At 39.6% G+C, this 20436-nt stretch overlaps 1 protein-coding gene across 1 annotated transcript in view; it reads right to left on the bottom strand.

Annotated features, from left to right (window-relative positions):
• Window positions 1-4860: 4860 nt before the first annotated feature.
• lrrc75a (leucine rich repeat containing 75A) overlaps window positions 4861-20436 on the bottom strand; it is an 89885-nt gene continuing 74309 nt past the window's right edge. Inside the window, exons 5-6 of the mRNA XM_034096847.2 lie at window positions 7508-7781; window positions 4861-5436 (exon numbers count right to left, since the gene is read on the bottom strand). Of these exons, the coding sequence (XP_033952738.1) occupies window positions 4861-5436; window positions 7508-7781 (850 nt within the window). The remainder of the gene's footprint in view (window positions 5437-7507; window positions 7782-20436) is intronic.

Below are 20436 nucleotides of genomic sequence, written 5' to 3'. Positions count from 1 at the left end.
AGCCTGGAACCTATCCTGCTCCGGAGCAGGCTAGCCGTTCAGAATAAGTTATCTAGCCTGCTAAGAAGTGAACCAGCGTCGTAGGACCGGAAATCCAGGAAGTTAGCTCGCTAAGCGAAAATCCAGGTTCGTAGCTATGCTTGGTAGTATAGGCCTCGGGTTTGTTTTGGATTAAGTCAACCGGCTAACTCAAACGTATCCAGGATATGTTGAACTAGATTCGTAGTACAGGCCTCAGGCCTCTGGTGTGACAAGCAGAAGGTTTGTGTCTGACAGAGAGCTAAGGTGAAACATTTCGTGCAAAATCACAGAAAACCTGACGTGTGGCTACAACTTCAGTTACATATCTATTATTCACAGATTTTCCCAGGCCTGTAATTCCGGGCTGCAAACACACTTTATTCCTGTAGATGATTTCAAGAAACCACGTTCATGCTATCTTGTGTAGAATCAAAAACGCAGCATTGGTTCAGGTTAATGTCTTCCCAAAAGTTTACACACATTGCTAAAAGTCCCTGGTTTTCAAGCACAATCTTCCTCTCTGTTCATTATCACAACCCCTCTGCCACATTGTTTACTTTAAAGGGTTCATTTTACAGAGATTTTTGTGAAATAGATTATACCGGGTCAATGCAATAATACATTTTATTTTAAAGGTTGACTAAGGTTTCGCTTTGTTATCAGCTTTTATCAGGCTAGGTTTTTGTATCATTGAGGCCACAGGGAACTGTTTGCTGTAAGTAGGGCTGCCGATAGCATTAAGAGCATGATTAGTCAGGATGATATATTACAATTACAGTGAAATAGTACACCGAATCAGACCTGACTGCATTTTAAAAATGTTCAATTTAACTTTATGTGATTACATTTGAATTACTTTTATTAAAAGTATGGCAATAGGCCTATATTAAAAACATTTCATGACAACCAATACTAAAATATAATCAAAAACGATGATGACTGTTTTCATTTTTATTCCTTTTTATCGACATTGGAAAGAGAAAAAAACATTTTGAGTGATGTTCCTAATGCTCAAGGCAATTTAACACAAACTGAATACACACAGCGCAACTGTAGTTTGTGCCATTTGTGTTTTGTCATGTGATTTAAACAACTGTAAATGCTGAATATGCAAGATACGTTTAATTTGCAATTGAAAATGTTTTTGAGATGTTTAAAGAGGAAGAAAAAAGTATTGTGTTTATCTCCATTACTTACATTTTTCATTGTTAGAATTGGTTTATGGTATTAAATGTAAAAAATGCCATGTACATAGTCAAAACAGTACTTTACAGGGTAGGTTAATCGCACACTGTGGCCTTAAGAACGTTTGTAGAGTTTTCCTGGGCGACAACAGACACTTATATCCTTATATGAATAAGAACACATTTATGATAACACAGGGGTGGCTTGATTTAGATGTTTTTTAAAAATATGCCTCATTGTTCTTTGAAGTGACGGTATTCCCATTTGAAATGTATTGGCTCATTTGTATATAGTGCTAGTAGAAATGAAATAAATAACATGGATCCCATCCATCTGTTGTTTAAGCAAAAACTACCGTACTGTAAAGGGGTTCTCCAACAATTGAGTATTGCAGATCTATAAAGCTGAGGAGGATTTGCAGCAGGTGGAAAGCCGGAGATACGTATAGCAGCTACAATCACAAGGAAGAGAAATCAAAGCGTTTATGAGACAGGTGCATAGACGTACATCTTTGACTTAATGACATGATGATGTGTTGCAGCTGCAATCATCAGCATGTCATTAAAGGCCTTTCTGCTGTATGCCACGTGCCGCGTTAACAGCTCCACATGTGAATGTATTGGTGCCTGAGGGAAACAAAAGTATGTATTCCTTTTTAACTGGTTTAAAATGAAGCTTTAGTCTATGAGAGTTATTATTCTCCTCCTTTACATTTCAATAAAATGTATCCACTCGTTGCTTTTTCAACCCCTTCTTTGGGGGTAAATGCAGGGTGTTTTGACTTTGGGACAAACTCCGGCCGTTTCTCAATGTCGAGTAAAGCATGCTGCAGAACCACTATTTCAAGTATACTACGTCATCGAGTGGCGCCGAAGGACTGTTTAAATGCCCAGCATTCGGCGCCAGTCGATGACGTGGTATACTTGAAACCATTGTTTAGAATTGGCATCTCTCGGAATAATACATTAAAGTTATTTAAAAATCTTTAGTGGTGCTTCTTTTTTGTTAACCTCTTTTCTTTTTTTCGTTTTTGCAACAGTCTCTGTAAATATACAAAACTTTACAATAAAATGCACAAGTCTACCGTTTGCTAGATTAGTCCCGGGTATATATGGTCCTTAGTAGAAGAAGTTGATTCTCAAGTTGTTACCATCTGTATCTGTATTTAATATGGCATAGGCTGGTTACTAGTAAATGTTTTCACAGAACTATTTGGTCATGTTTCATGACAGACACAAACAGGGTTGCACACGGTCAGGTCGTGCAGTTGGTTAGTCAGGACCGATGCTCGCTGTCTTGATAACCCACTCACACTGGTTTGGAACGGCATCTCATGTGGTGGACCCTCTACGCGGACTTTCCATCAGAGTTGAAGTGGTAAGGGGAGTGTGTAGGGGTCGGTTTGGAATTGGGCCGTAGAGCTACAGTCAGCCTATAGAGGGAATTCGGCTGAATTAAGGGGTCAAACAAACCAGGACTTTCACATTTCTATTGCTGGTGTCCCGTTGAATTTATTTTTGAGGTACTTGTATTTTGACTGAGTATTTTCATTTTATGGTACTTTATACTTCTACGCCACAACATTTTAGAAGCCAATATTGTACTTTTCACTCCACTACAATTATTTGAAAGCTTTTATTTATTTATTAGTTTATTTCATTCATGGTTTAAATTACTTTACAGATAAGATTGTTGTTGATAAACAAACTGATCAAAAATCCCGCCACTGTAGAAAGTATTTAGAATTAGCCCCACCTTTACCAGCTGTGAAACACACATTAATGCATCAATAATCATAATTCAGTAGTTACATGTATGACACAGCTTAGTTGAATACTCGATTCTGATTGGTCAACTGGGAGATCTAAGACCTTGTTAACTCTTGCTGTCAGATGTCAGCAGTTCCAGATGTTGGTACGCAGTGGGACCTACTATTTTTTCTTTCAATAAAATAATTGTATATCAATATTGTGAATCAAGTCGTTGGTTAATGTAGTATGTAACCATGTAATAAGCGGGATAATGTCCAGAGAGGGGGACATCAATTAAAAAAAGAGCAGTATCATGTATGTAGATCCATGTATCATTCTGAAATGGTTCATTAAGACTGACTAGTACTTTCACTTTTGGTACTTAAATATATTGTTATGCTAATACTTTTGTTCTTTGTACTGCTGTAAGATTTTAAATTCAGCTGTTGCTTCTTTTACTTTAGTATTAAACTACTTATTCAACCACTGCTCAACTCACGTAATATATTAGATGATGTGATGTATACAACACAACGAACTTAAGTTTGTGACTTAAGATATGTGACAAAAATACTTATTTTAACCAAAACAATTATCTTGGTAAAACCCAACCTAGAAGTTTGTTTCGATTCTGAAGACTACCCTGCATGTGAAAGTAACACAAGAGGGGTCCTAACCAAGCTGTGTGTCAAATTGGGAAGTGTTATATGTATAGTCTATAGCTTGAACTAGAGAATTATATATATGTATATATTTGAAATAGGTGGTATTCCTCTTTAAATAAAAATAATAATCTTTATTTATACATTTATATAAATAGCTAATCTACTATCTTAATGATTTCCCCTGCACAGATCAAAACACTAGGCTGTATATACTGTACATCCAAAAATACAGTTTGTTTCTCAAAGCTTTGCGTGGACTATACGTGAGGCATGAGCAGAAAGCACAGGCCGGGTGAGAGCTACATACTGCATAAAGATAAAAGTGGTCGTAACCCAGCGAACAACATAAAAACAGCACTGTAAGCATGTGAGGCACACGTGCTGTGGAGTGAAACATGACCTGGATTATGGGGAAAAGGCAACGACATATTTCAACTCGATAGCTGGACACTTTTCTTCGGGACACACGGCAACAAGATCATCACATCTATATACTGGAGACCACAACAGAACACTTGTGTCCCTACAATCATCTGTCCTTTTCATTATCAGTTGTTTTTCTTTTGGTTTCAGCTGACTTATTTCATCTTCATAGTACTTCTGTCTGTCCGCTAAAGCACGAGCATCTGTTCGTTCCTTAAGAAGCAAATTAGAGTTGGCTTAACGATGGATTCCCTTCTGTCCTCCCATCCATCTGGTTATGTATGTGGGAGGGAAACATTTGATACATTTCTAGATTTTTGGCAAAAACAGTATTTTAAAGGTTTAACGGCCCTGACTAGCTTGTGTGTAACTTAATATTTTTTTATATATTTAAACACACTTGGGAAATGTTACAGGCACATGTAGGTATCACCAGGGTTACCAGGAGGAAAGGACCTGAATAAAGATTAACTGTACATAAAAGCCTCACGTGATATAAGTAATCAGCCTAATCTATGCTTTATCATCCTTCAGTCTATTGGTAGTTCAAAAACAGACAGTTAGGATAAAACAGACGTCCTGTGGGGGATTGTCTTCTCGTGTTTCGGTCACCACGAGTCACCTGGGTTCAGCTGTGCGCTCACAGATCAGTGGATGTAGTGTCCAGTGACATGCCCATATGGATGACATCGTCCGAACACTGCAGTATGATTGACTTTGAGCTCTCTCCTCTGAGGGAGACAGTCCTCTTTTGCCTCCATCCACACAGGACTCGACACAGGAGGGGGAAACATAAGCGGAGCAGGAAGCAGCAATCAGGTCAAGTGATCCGATTGGTCCGTGACATCGTCCAAGTCTTCCTCCTCCACCCTCATTGGCTCCACGGCTCCGGAGGAGTGCTGCGACTGGCTGGAGCAGGAGAGGCTGTGCGTGTCGTCATCGTCCGCCATCAGCGCCCGCCTCCCCTGCGCCTCCTTCTCCTCCCCTCTCCACCCCCCCTTCCTCCCCCTGCCCATCCCCCTCCTCTGCTCCTCCAGCGTCCACATGCTCTCGTCCTCGTCCTCCTTCCCCTGCACCTCCCGGTCAAAGTCCAGCAGCTCCTCCATCATCTCCTCGATCTCCATCTCCCCGTCCAGCTCCTCCTCCACCTCCGACCGGAGCTCGCCCATGCTCTCGGTGCGGTTGTCGTCCGTCTCCTCCTCCTCTCCGAGCCCCCTCAGCCTCTCGGGGGGCTCGCTGGCCTGACTCTCTCCGAACTCCAGGATGGTGGGGAGGTTCCCCTGCTTGGGGCAGCGCTTCCTCAGGCTGAGCAGGAAGGGCTGCGGCAGAGAGAAGATGTCCACGTTGTTGCCCAGGTCGATCCACGTCACGCTGGGGAAACTGCAGGGGTCCTGGGGTGGTGAAGAACAACATACTGTATCAAAATATCATCCTCATCATCATCGACCCCTCCCACCCTGGACACAAACTGTTCACCCCCCTCCCCTCTGGCAGGAGGCTCGCTCCATCAGGAACAAAACCTCTCGCCACCTGAACAGTTTCTTCCCCTCCGCTACCCCCCCACTGACACTTTACCTCAGCCACAACGCAATGTACGACATTATTTTGTATTACAGCTGATTTTTATTCCATATTGTATTCCTCTATTTCATTTCATTGCAATGAAAATACTGTTATATTTGACCAAATATTTTTTATATTATTTTTTTTCTAGTTCTCTACCTGTGTTTTTAATTCTTAGTTCTTTATGCACCACGACACCAAGTCAAATTCCTCGTACGTGTAAGCCAACCTGGTAATAAACCTGTTTCTGACTCTGATCGTCAGTCATCGTCATTATTAAAATCCTATTTTATTTTAAGTATGTTACAGTACTACTACTACTACTGAAAATTGCTAAGTAAAGTGCCCTCACTTTTAGCCTTTAAACACACTCGCCATGTAAACACATGTTGTTATACCTAAAGTACAAGCAGACTGTATTTTATTACATTTATCATTTATAAAAAATGGAAGGAATATACAATCATAAAATGATTGATATTTGTTTACTTCCTAAATTTTCCCACACCACGCCGCTCCTCCACTCCCTTCACTGGCTTCCGGTAACTGCTAGAATTCACTTCAAGACACTGGTACTTGCGTACCATGCTGCGAATGGATCTGGCCCTTCCTACATCCAGGACATGGTTAAACCGTACACCCCAGCACGTGCACTTCGCTCTGCATCAGCCAAACGACTCGTTGCACCCTCACTGCGAGGGGGACCCAAGTTCTCATCAGCAAAAACATGTGGGTTTGCTATCCTGACTCCAAGATGGTGGAATGAGCTCCCCATTGAAATCAGGACCGCAGAAAGCTTACACACCTTCCGGCGCAGACTGAAAACTCATCTCTTTCGACTCCACTTCGAGCGATAGAATGACTAACAAAGAACTGCTAACAGAGCACTTATATACTAATAAAGGACTGGCTTATCTAAAGCCAGTTGAGTAGCACTTGAAACGATTGGCTCTTTGAAACCTGATGTTCTTATATGATTCTGTTTTCTTCAAGGTTGTGTCTTCCTGGTCGAATGTACTTATTGTAAGTCGCTTTGGATAAAAGCGTCAGCTAAATGCAATGTAATGTAATGTAATGTAATGTAATTTGTAAAATAAAAATAAAAAGTCTCAACATTTTTGAAGAAAAAAATATAATACAATACACATTTAAATGTATCATGATTGAATAAATACAAAATAAAAGTAAATAATACATGTATCAACAAATATTTACAATTATGACATTTATCAATACATTTTATTGTCAATTGTTCTCTCTGTCTATACAGGCACTTGTTGGTGCATTGTTTATATTACATGATGGTGTTAATAGTGGAAAAGACTATGTTTATTTAAATTTTTAAATTCTGTTAAAGTTTCATTTCTCTAGAAGCTTTTCTTAAGAACTCAGTCACTTCATTTTAATCAGAAGAACCAGGAACTCAATTTGTTCCTTCAGAGGGAATTAAATAGCAGCCAATGTACTTCCACGTGCTTAAAAAGCTCTTTCTGCTGGTTCAGTAAACCACTGTGGCAAAGTTTGCAAAATGTCTGCAATTGGTCTAATAAAGCCTGTGGTGCACTTCTGCACTGTATGTCCCCTTTACTTCCATTCATTACATCGGTTAGACATCAAAGTCATGCAACAGTAACATTTAAAATACAACAACATGTCACGGTGTTTCTGTTTCCTCCAGTGTCAAAAGTGGAACTCAAACATTGCCATCATTTGGCCAAAATGTCACGATTTTTCAGATTCTACAAACACAAGTAATTTTAAGTCTTATATTTAGTTCCTAGGAAAAATATAACTTCCAACAAAAAGCAACGGGGCTCATTAACAGGGACTACACTAATACTGATACTATGCTGCTACATTGTAACCATCTGGACAAATATATTCAAATGTCTTGCTGACCTTCAGGGCGTCGGTCAGCTCCTTCAGAACGGCTCTGGTCAGCCTGTTCCCGTTCAGAGCCAGAGTCTCCAGGTGAGGCAGGGCGGCCAGCGTGGGCAGCAGCAGGAGGAAGGCCTCGTCCGTCAGATCTGTGAAGCCCAGCTCCAGGCTGCCCAGGATGGACGTGTGGCGCTGGAGGTGTGCACACAGACGCTCCATGTCTCGAGCAGCCAGAGGAATACCGGACAGATCCAACGCCCCGCTGGACAGAGGGGCCGTCAGCACCGCCTTCAAACTGGAAAGGGACACATGAGACAAAGTTAGAGCCAACATGCTTTAATGGGCTTGTAGTGAAATTGTATGTATCGGTGGAACTAATACATAAGAGTAATTAGAACAACCCATCCTGTACTCTCCTTCTACGTCATGGCCTCGCTCCTTTTTGGGTGAAATATCTGCCATCGATTGACTGGCAGTAAATACACATCTGAGATTTCACATACAAAAATTAAGAATACCATGCATTTTTTATCCAACAAGGAGCCAGAATGCAATGGTCAGTCAGGTAAACAATTACAGTATGTCACTTGAGATTGATGATCAGCGTCCATAGGCCTATATGGTGAAATTAAAAGCAATAAGGGATTGATGTCCTTTCACTCTGCCAACACTTTCAGAGGGATTTCCATGGCTTGTCAGTGTTTTATATTTCAAAGCAGCATCTAAATATACAAGTTTGACTTTCAACATTACAACTGTTTAGTCTGACGATTGACGTTAGCCTTATTAGCATCATAATGTAGCTGAGATTAAGTGTTTCCCAAAAGAAAGCGAAATATTTCTTCTTTTACCGTCCTTTTGAAAGTATAGAAAATTGTTACTTTGGATGTTTTTAGTTGTTGAACGTGCATTACAAAACACAGAAATGTTATGAATGATGACGGGTTTTTTCCTGCTTTGCACCGGTTCCTTGTTTACACCGTAAAGTGGGCGGGCCGTCATTTCGCCTGGCATTGACTATGGTAATTAATATTTTATTTATGAAACCTTATTGTTGCAGATATTTCTGCACACAATTCAATTTCACAAACAGCTCAACAATTGTTTTTACACATGGGCAAATTATATCTCATATTTGTGTATAAAACATTGTGACACAAGCACAACATGTCTATAGCTAAAACACTTTTTTTACACATTCAAACAAAATGTGTGTGTCACAGCCTGCTCCATCATTCACCAGTAGTTTTCCATTCACGTTTTTGCTCACTCTCTTTCTCTTCTGCACCCATTAGCTTTACTGCCAGTATTTAAACCCTCACCAGACACACACCCGTTGCCAGATCCTACTTTGCCTTATGCTAGTCTTTCACGCGTTTGTCATCAGATTGCCTACCCAGCTCAGATCCTGCCTGTCCACGACCTGCCTGCTCTGCCTGATCCCTGATCCTGCCTGTCCTTGGACTCTCCTGTCTTGCCTAGTGTCTGACCCTGCCTGTCCCCGACCTGCCTGATCCCTAATCCTGCCTGTACGTTGACCGCCTCGCCTGCTGCCTGACCCTCTGCCCGGCCCTGACTCACCTTCTGCCTGCTGTCTGACCCTGCCTGTACCTACGTTGACCGCCTCGCCTGCTGCCTGACCCTCTGCCCGGCCCTGACTCACCTTCTGCCTGCTGTCCTCTGGTTCATTTGCCTGCACATCATCCGGCTGTTACTGTTCTGCTGGTATCCCTCTGTTCTGGTATTATTACCAATAAAGTACATTACCAATACTCCGTGGTTTCTCGAGTGCTGCATTTGGGTCCTTCATAAGATTGTGACAGTGTGATTGTTATTATTATAATTTGTTTTAACAATTCACATATTCAGATACATGCAATTCTTTTTTCCACAGGCATCCATAATGTGATATACAAATGCAGCATAATAATGGCCCTTAATGGCTCCCATAGCTTTGAAGCTATATATTGGACCAATTATGCTTCTTTTCGTTCTTTTATTCTTTAAATAAATATTTTTTCTTTACGTTATATTGCATGTTTATGCCAACCATATTTCTCTTCTCGTATCAGTAGATTAACATGATCATTACATACAACGCTATCACACATTTTTCCACCTAAATATTCACGTAAAACGCGTCACTTCACACTTCTCAAGGTGACAGCACGGCAATATGGCAATGTTTCTGTTTCCATGTTTCGTCCGTTTGGCTGTTATTTACTGTCATGAAAAATGCACACAATCCATTCAATAAAAATAGGTTGCTCTGATAAAGTCACTTCCCTCTAAATGTTACACTTTGACATGACACAGTTACTAACAGTAATATACATTACAAATTAATAATTAGAGTAATAGTTTGACACTTTGGGCCAGTTAGCTTAGCTTAGCATTAAGACTGTAAACAGGGGGACACAGCTATTCTAGCTCTGAGGCCCACTCATTCAGATATTAGTGTGATATCGATCTTCTAATCTAATGTTTATGTAACATACATAATGTATTTACCTTACTGTGCACTATTTTTTTCAGTTTTTTTTGTTTTATTGTGTTGCACTTTTGGAGGAGCCTGTGACCTCAACACGTTCTCACTCCCATCCCGTCATTGACGGACGGTCAGGGCCCCTCCCCGTCGCTATATTACGTACAGGGTACCCCTTGCCCGTCAGGCTTCTACGGGCAGGGTGTCCCATAGACCTTCATTGCGGACAGCGGACCCCTTGCCCGTCAGGCTTCTACGGGCAGGGCGTCCCATAGACCTTCATAATGCCTATTTTAAGGTACATTTGGCCATTAAAATGCGTTTTGATGTCATTTTAAGCGAGTAATGAGTTTTTATTTCTGATTATTTGTGCAGTACATGTACATGATGTTTAGTTTGCTAGTTATGACGAAGATTACTTCATGAATGTGTACACATTCATGGTTGCTAAGGTGGTTACTATGGACGCTGCAACAGCTCCCAGACCACGTGATCAACAACAATGGCCGACCTTCGTGTTATTCTCGGTGGAAAATGCCTATTTTAAGGTTCATTTGGCCATTAAAATGCGTTTTGATGTCATTTTATGCGAGTAATGAGTTTTTATTTCTGATTATTTGTGCAGTACATGTACATGATGTTTAGTTTGCTAGTTATGACGAAGATTACTTCATGAATGCTAACGTTTTTTTGGTGGAAATGTGTTTTTCACAGCAAGGTTACCCTCTGTACTTGGACTTATTGGGAGAATCTAAAGGCAAGAACATCCCAAATATTCATTTAGGTCTTTATTTTAGACCTTTAGTGTTGCCGTCTGTGAGGAAAATACATGGGGCTCAGAGCCTCGTATTTTGAAAATCTTTTTTTCCTTCTAATTTGTTATTCTTTTCAAAATAACACACAATTATCCTTGCTTTTATTTATTGGTTTAATTCCATAATCTCGGGCTTTTTTGGCATTCGTCAGGAACTGAATTTCAAAATAAAAATAACCGGAAACAGACGTAGGCCTATAAGGGCCATTTCGAGCATCATTGCGATTGTCAACATTTTTGAGTTTAGGATGGCCGAAGACACTACACTACCAATAATCCCCAGCTATCGTTTAGGACTACAGTCCCCATGATTACTCTTCAAGGTCTGGGATTGGATGTTGGAGTGGCAGTGCGCCAAGGTTGCAGAGCGTCAAACAGCTGTTTGAAATGGAACGAAACCACGCCAGACTATCCAAAACTGGAATCGAACGCCCCCCAGAACTACACACTACACTATTGTGTTTCGCAAAATGTTCTATGGAACGTCTCTACTGAACGTTTTCGTTTTTCCCACAATTAGAAGTTGCCAGTATTAAACACATTGGTGTTATCAAATGTAAAACATATAATTAATAAATGGGTGAAAATCGCTGTCCATAATGCGCAGCATCAATATATAGCATTAATATATACCCACATGACCGCTCATTGATACTTTGTAATTCTACTCCACTACAATTCAGAGGTTAACCTGGTATTTTTACTCCACTACATTTATTTGAGTTACTTTGCAGATTCTGATTAATGATGTGAAATATAAACAACCCTTAAATCAGACTTTAGTTACACCTGAGTAAAATTCAGGGAAGGTGATTGTCAAGTGCCAACAATCAGGAGAGATATTTGATAGTTGGTGCTTGAGAAGACTAAACATGTATCTGCAATTGACATTAATGGAAACGAGTAATAAAGTATATTAATTACTCGTTATTCTCTACTAATAGTTAATTAAAGACTATATATTATGGCTATTTTGCACATCCCTTTCAAGATTTCAAGATTTTAAAGGTTTATTGACATATCATATACACAACTACGATGTAGTTATGCAATGAATGAAAAACTTGGGTCACAGGTCGACAGTGACAAGACATCTATCAATATGTGTGTACCTCCACCATTAAACTGTCATATTCTGCACATTTCTTATTCTATCTACATACATAAGAGTATAATCCATATGTATAATATCAGTTAAAATAAGTGCTTCAACATAGTTAACATTGCAGGAAAGCAATATATTAGACGTTAAGTACTTTGTCAGGCTTAATATTTATCTGTAGATAGATACCCCAACGTTTTTTTCTTATTTAAAAGAAGACCTTAATCTGTTATTTAATGTTTAAATAAAGGTTAATTCGTTTTTCTGTTTTGCACCTCCTCCTATTAATATCTTTGTACATCCTGCACTAAATTGTTTTATTGAAGAGATCACTTATAGTATCTTCTTGGTTTTTTATATTCTATATTTCTATCACAGACCTTCTACTTTCCCCCTATGAAAGTATGTACTCTTAATATTTTTTTAATCAAATATAACACATAAAAACAATAATTCAATAACGTGCTTTAACCACTAGGCGGTGCACACAAGGTACACACAGACACTTGTATGTACAACATCTGAAGATGTGTAGTTTTATTCATGCTTTCACATCATTTTACAGCATATTGCTATACTATTTCAGACTCAGTATTTACATTCTTACATTCAAAATTCAATCCAATTCAAATCAGTAATATATTTAAAAACTACAAGTCCTTTTATATCAGCTGTGCACCGTTATGGTGTAAATATAACCTATCTATGAATTATATCAAATGTAAAAGTCAGCCGAATTAGTGTTGATACTGCAAGGAGACGTATTGTGTGAAGAGAAATTGAAGATGTTTTTTAATTGTTGATATATTTATGATCCACGTCAAGTATTCAGTTTCGGCGGCATTTCTTCAGTTTTTCCAAAGGTCTTCTCATCAGGGCGCTATAAATAAAGAACCACGGCAGATCTGTAATATTTAATGCAGCCGAACCGTGTATTACAATGCCGTTATGTGATGACTTTCAAAGAGAAAAGCAAGAGCACTCGGAATTAAGTATTATTTTATTCTTTTAAAATGTTTTCCGGATTTCATATAATATAAACACCAAATCCCAGCATGCATTGCGGCTAAAACATCCAATCAGCATAGCTGAGAATCTTGGGTAATCGTTCGAAATGCTACATCTGTTTCCGGTTATTTTTATTTTGAAATTCAGTTCCGGACGAACGCCAAAAAAGCCCGAGATTATGGAATTAAACCAATAAATAAGAGCAAGGATAATTGTGTGTTATTGGTGAGTAAATAACAGTGTGTTATTTTGAAAAGAATAACAAATTAGAAAGAAAAAAAGATTTTAAAAATACGAGGCTCTGAGCCCCATGTATTTTCCTCACCGACGGCAACACTAAAGGTCTAAAATAAAGACCTAAATGAATATTTGGGATGTTCTTGCCTTTAGATTCTCCCAATAAGTCCAAGTACAGAGGGTGACTTTGCTGTGAAAAAACACATTTCCACCTAAAAAACGTTAGCATTCATGATCATGAAGTAATCTTCGTCATAACTAGCAAACTAAACATCATGTACATGTACTGCACAAATAATCAGAAATAAAAACTCATTACTCGCATAAAATGACATCAAAACGCATTTTAATGGCCAAATTAACCTTAAAATAGGCATTTTCCACCGAGAATAACACGAAGGTTGGCCATTGTTGTTGATCACATGGTCTGGGAGCTGTTGCAGCGTCCATAGCAACCACCTTAGCAACCATGCATGTGTACACATTCATGAAGTAATCTTCGTCATAACTAGCAAACTAAACATCATGTACATGTACTGCACAAATAATCAAAAATAAAAACTCATTACTCGCATAAAATGACATTAAAACGCATTTTAATGGCCAAATTAACCTTAAAATAGGCATTTTCCACCGAGAATATCACGAAGGTCGGCCATCGTTGTTGATCACGTGGTCTATGAAGGTCTATGGGACGCTCTGCCCGTAGAAGCCTGACGGTCAAGGGGTACCCTGTACGTAATATAGCGACGGGGAGGGGCCCTGACCGTCCGTCAATATGTGACGGGATGGGAGTGAGAACGTGTTGGTGACCTAAGATTCATATAGCTGTAGCTATGTACGTATGACCAATAAAAGCCTTGAACCTTGTATGTCATTTATCATGACTCTACTTCCAGCTGCAGAAACCCTCAGACATGGAATCCTCACTTCCAGACTGGAATATTGTAACACCATCCTCTATGAGATTGTTTGGGGTCATTTTGTGAAATAGGCTACCTCCGCTGCCTTCGCTCATCAGAAGCCAATCTCCTGTCCATTCCTACACAGACCAAGTACAGAGTCTTTCCATCGCTGCCCCCTCCCTCCGGAACTTACTCCCAAAACAAATCAGTGACAAACACTGACCAAAACTCCCCTTTTTAGTCTGGCTTTTATTGTGTGATTAATGTTGTGTCCCAAAGTTAAATGTTCTTATGTGAGCTTGATTTTATTTTGACTTTCATTTTTTAACACATTTAAAAAAATCTTTGTAAAGCGTCATTAAGCACTTTTAAAAGCACTTGATAAATACAATTTATTATTATATTTGTTATTAATATAATTATGAATATTATTATGTATATTTGTCTTGATCGATAAAACATTTAATCACGTTTATCCCAATAGTGATCAGTGATTATCGATAATTAATCACAAGTTTAAAATACTAGTATTTACTAGTATTAAAACAAATACATGAGTGGTGTTTCTGACTTTCATGACTTTTGTATTATTGGGATGAAGTCAGACAGTTTCCAACACAAAGCTAAAGCATCGACAGAGCTGTTGTCATGGAGATCCGCTGTGATCACCCTCTGTATAAGGTAATACACAGGGCATGTGCTCACATGGTAGAATGATTGGTGCAGCTAGCAGTTAAGATTAGATACAAAATGCAGGTTTTGTAGCAAATATTTATTTTAAACCAATTCTTTCCCAAAACCTAGCAAAGTTCTTTTGGAAGCCAAAACCAAACCAAGTTGTAATTCATTGACGTCACTAAAGTGTAAAAAAAAATGTAAAACCAAAGGGCTACTAATGCTTTAAAAAGGGGCCCTGACCAAGCTGCCTTGTTTGTTGATTTGGGAGTGAGAACATATTGATTCTTCAGGTATATCAGTAACTTCAAACCAAAACCTGAAAAGAGGGCTGCAGCTCCAAATAAAGCCCCGTGTGAACCTTACTGTGGAGGTAAAGAGCAAACTCTAGAGACCACCATGCATGATGTAATGTGCACAAGTATGCACTGTACCTGCCAGCTAATGGAAACTACCTTCACTCACTCACACACACACACACACACACACACACACACACACACACACACACACACACACACACACACACACACACACACACACACACACACACACACACACACACACACACACACACACACACACACACACACACACACACACACACACACACACACACACACACACACACACACACACACACACACACACACACTTACTTTGGGGGATTTAGGGCTTAAGAAACTGATATTTGGATAATGAAAAATGACTGTGCTGCAGAGAAAAAACTTAAAAGCTCTGCAAACACATGGTCCAAGCTAAAAATATCGCACTGGGTGCTTGGATTTGGCTGAGAATTGAGGGAGCGGGGCACAAAGGACTGATCTGGGGTCTGGTCCATAAAAATAACATCCACAAATAACACGCATGCAACCGAGTTTTAGACATACATAAACACATAAAGTTGGCTGCTTCATTAGGGATTATACGACTAGTATTAAATCGGCTTCAACTATTAATTGAAAGAGATATGAGCTGCAGCAGAGGTCTATTGCTCTGATCAGAACAAACATGGCCAATGTCACTGTTGTACAGACTGTGGGATTCAACTATTATCATAACGACGGTTGAATATATTTATCTATTCGTGTACCGGGGAGACTCCAGAGGAATCTAGGCCAGAGCAGCATAAAGCATAACAGAGAGGTCAAACTGAGCCTTCCACAAATGTTTTAAGCACTCTCCCAAGGGCTACGCAGAATTATCTGCCGCAATTTATTTTCGGTTTGAATTTAGCGAGAAAAACATGCAACTAGCTGTCAATCTACCAGCATCCGCCCATCACATTGATCCTGAAACTACTGAAAGGATTGGCTTAACATTTGATACAAACAGTTATGGTTACCAAAGGATGAATTCTTAATTCTTTGGTGATTTTCTGTCTTTCTTGGCATCACCATGAGGTTAACATTGTTTTGGTTTTTAAGTTAAATGTTTGACAACTACCAGAAGGATTGGCTTAACATTTTGTAAAAACATTCATGGTTCTCAGAGGATGAATCTTAACATCCTGACCTTTTCTATCATCACCACGAGGTTGACATTTGTGGTTTCGATAGAAATGTCTTAACAACTACTGGCTAGATAGGTTTCACATTGTGTACAGGGTCATTCCTAAACACCTGGGTGGTCCAATGACTTGTCCTTAGCATCTACATAAGGTTGGTATTTATGGTTTCAAGAGAAAGGTCTCGAAAACGACTGGATGGATTGGCTTCCCATTTTGTACAAACGTTCAAGGTTTCCAGAGGATGAATCTCAAATTGATTCTATGACTTTCCCAGCATCACAATGAAGTTTGTGGTGTGAGGTGAAATGTGTGAAAACTACTGTATGAATTGGCTTCACGTTTTGTACAAACATTCATGGTTCCCAGAGGATGAATCGTAAATACTTTGGTGATTCTCTTTCCTAGCGTCATCATGAGGTTAACATTTGTTAAATCTCACGCCACTATTGGATGGATTGTCATGAAATGTGTCACAGACATTCATGATCAAGTCAGGAAGAACTTGTTGATAGTTATCTATCTAGCACCTTTATAGAAACTGATAACATTCCCATCAGACTAAGCTGCACTTTGTGTATTTCAGTCTATACTTCATTTATAAAGTCTATAACTAAAACTAAACACTTTGCCACAAGTTAATTTTGTGAGCAAATGCAAATGAGAAAAAAATACCTTGAGCGGCTGATGAAGCAACCTCTGCCTCTCTGGGAAAGTAGAGGCCCTGGAGGCTGTGGACCAACTTTACTCGATGCAGCCCCTTGTGAAAGTGTGCTAATTAGTTAACACCATAAAACAGCAATGCCCTTGGCTTTGTGTGACACGTGGTTTGAGACCACTGCATGCCACAAACATGCAGAATTGTTTTTACTCCAGAAACGATCACACATCCTCAGTTTAGGGCATAAACAAGAATATGTAAAAGTAGTAGTGTGCATATAAGAAGCAGATGCGACTAACAGAGCTCATGAGGTTGTTGGCTTCAGACCAGAATCCCACGCTACAGAGAGAGACACACCCACGCTCCGAACTAAGGTCACCCAACCCTGTTTGGACAATAACCAACAGGGAGGTGGGACAGAGGGCTATGTGTACTGTATGTCATCTGAGACAGACAGGGATATCAACTGTGACTCATTCTTTTCAGGTGAAAGTGACTACGTGCCACCAGCTGCATCATCTTCACACAGGAAATGTATGTAAATTAAGATGGGAGAGAAGAATATGGCTTTAAATGCTGTCCTTATTTCCCCTCTCCTTGCCTGCGCTTCTGTCTGGACCAAAACACATGTATTCACCCAGTCAGCAGGTGTGTGCGTGCATGAAGACAGCGGATCTCCTTTGGCTCCTCTTTCCTCCCCTGTTCTGTGACAGAGAAGGTGAGAAAACACCTCCTCCCTCCCCTCCTGTGCAACATGCTTGACAAAGGTAGCACAGGCGATGTGAGGGGGCTATGTGTATGTCAGCCTGACTGTTAACACACAATAGATGAGCAGAAGCAAGATTCCATGTAAGAATCTGCACCATTCTACGTCTGAAAAGACAGTTCCATATCTCTCTCACGACGAAAAGAAAACATTAAACCATCCACTGTGTGGCTCCAGTAACGCAATAACACTTTGGTGTATCTTTGTGAAGTTTATTTGGCAGTAGAATCTTAAAATCGCAATTTGATCGTGGTCCTTCTGTGTTAGTATGAAATGGTTTATTGTACAGTACATAAGAATAGAGTATTAAGGCAACAAAAAAAGTATTAGCATACCAAAGTAAAAACAGCAAATTGTCCCTTTAGAGAAGTTAAGCCAGAGAATGGTTGGCATTTCCTGTCCATCCATTGATTCACCTAATAATCATTGAGGTTCTAAAGATTCATATTTACTGTACACAATTCGTTTTTGGTATGAAATTGGGGGATTGCCAGTTTTTCTGCATTGTGTCTTTTTTGGGTGTTGTCCATGTACCCGTCTTCGAACTTTAACCCATTCATAGTGTGTTTTTAGTTCACAAAAGTAGTAATAAGCCTATGTGTCTTATGTAGCATTGAGACGTACTTTGCTCTACCCTCTTGGTTCACTTTTGGTTCCAAAAATACAAGCGACCAAATGCCAAATTCAAGGCCTGCAGATGGTAGCCTTCTGTCAACTTCTTATATACAGTCTATGAATCATAGATGTCCTCATCACTAGACCCGATGGAGCCTAAGGTACTTTTTAAAGATCTGCCTGTTGTCTGTGTTGTTAAAGATGTGTCACCTTGTCTTTTAACTGCAAGCCAAATCTCATTATGTGTACAAATAGAGTTATGCAGTGATGAAGGATTCTTTATAGGCCAACCCTGAAGTTAGCATCGCAAGGTCTCCCTTGACAAAAAACAATGCAATTTTCCCATTAGATTTTGGTATATTGCAGTAAAAAAGATCTGAGACATAAGACACTATTGTTCAGCAGGAGAATCCATGCATTCACACCACTTGGTGAATATTGAAGCGTAAATGCAATCACCATAAATAAAAAGTAATTGCTATCGCTATCAACTACATCACGGTCACATCACCACCGCTAAGCTAAAGGCGGGCTCATGTAAAATATAGGTGTACAATTCTAACTAATTTCCAGGTTTCCAGACTCGTTTCTGCACCCAAATCTTAAATAAAACCATTCCCGTAATCTTTTTTGCTGAACGATTTAAGAAGAAACCAAACTGTGACCAAGAACAGTTGGCTCCTATTTAGATGGTCATCTACAAAATACAGTGGGAACATTAAAGTGACTCTTTGCAATGTGTCTTTATCTGTGACGGGCATCAGTGGGGCTCAGCGGGTAATACCATTACTCACCCAGCAACAAGGGTCACTGCATGGGCCACTGGGAATATACATGAGTCACACTGACACACAAACAAATGACGGCGTTGTGTTGAGGAGGAGGCTGGAGATGGCAAACAATGAATCCTGCTTTATCTTATTCAAATGGCCTTATGCATTCATATTCAGCCATGCCAATGCATTCAAAGTAGATGTGTGTGGTTTCCATTAAAGCAGGGAGCTTCACATCACGGACACACACAGCAAAGGTCACATTTGAATTTCTTTGCTTCGCCACAATGCTTTTTAGAAATGTGTGCTGCATGTAATTATCATTTTTTCTTTAGAAGCTTGTGTTTTGAGGATGAAAATATTTTTTGTTTAGACATGTTCAAGTGAGGAGGTAGAATTATTATTAATAATATTAATACATTTTATTTGTCAAGTGCTTTTTCAGGTGCTTGAAGACACTTTACAGTGGTACATTAAATCATTGATAAACATGTGTTCTAAGCCCTGGAAGAGCACAGGAATCACCTTTTCTATGGAATCTTCCATCGAGCATCGCCGCTGGTTCTGTCATAATCTCATATATTTTTAGAAACTGATGTTTTTACTGTGTTTCCTGTTCTCCTAGGTGTGCTATGAACACACTTATTGTAAAGCCAGCAACAGCCTCAGGGTAACTACGCTGCTAATGATACACTTGTGCCTAATGAAGGCACAAGTGTATCATTTCGGTGGGTGTTAGAGAGAACGATTAAGCAGACGAGTCAAGGGAAAGAGAACAACAAATCAAATGAGAAAATTAGGAAAAAGGATATAAAAGCAAGTACTTTGAAGTGCTCAGCTTAATTTTGAAACTGTATTATCTCCAGCATGAAAGTTATAGCCTCATTAATCTTTGAAGATTAAAGTCCCACTCGTTTTGAAAACTGTGAACATGTAGGAAATGTGTTCGTTTAGCTGCTTCTTTTAAGCGCAATAATACAGGTCTACTTGCTTTGTTGATGTCGGTCCAGCAAGTGAAATGGGTCTTCCACAAAAGGAAATAGGAAGTCAACATATTAAAAACAACAGGACACAAACAAAATGGGATACAGACAAAGGAAGGGATTTACAGTGTTCACCCTCAGTAGAGTCCAGATCTCTATCAGGTGTTTCCCGCAGATCAGATAGACTGTAGCTCTAAGCCAGACATTGTCAGCTCATTTCCCACATCCAGCCTTAACTCCATGAATGAGGCCCAATTTCTTGCATTAGCCCTGAAAGTGGTGCAGTGATGACGTATTTGTTAGGCCGAGCCTGAAGTGCAAGTGCTCCCTTGAAAATAAGCCATGAGATTTCCCCATTGGATTTCTGTATAGCAGATAGTAATCTCTGTGGCCAAAACCTGTTTATCCTGCTTAACACG

The sequence above is a fragment of the Pseudochaenichthys georgianus genome, chromosome 13 (genome assembly GCF_902827115.2).
Source record: "Pseudochaenichthys georgianus chromosome 13, fPseGeo1.2, whole genome shotgun sequence".
NCBI classification, from domain to species: Eukaryota; Metazoa; Chordata; class Actinopteri; order Perciformes; family Channichthyidae; genus Pseudochaenichthys; species Pseudochaenichthys georgianus.
The sequence above is the reverse complement of the archived record's forward strand: the minus strand, read 5'-3'. Positions and strand labels throughout refer to the sequence as shown.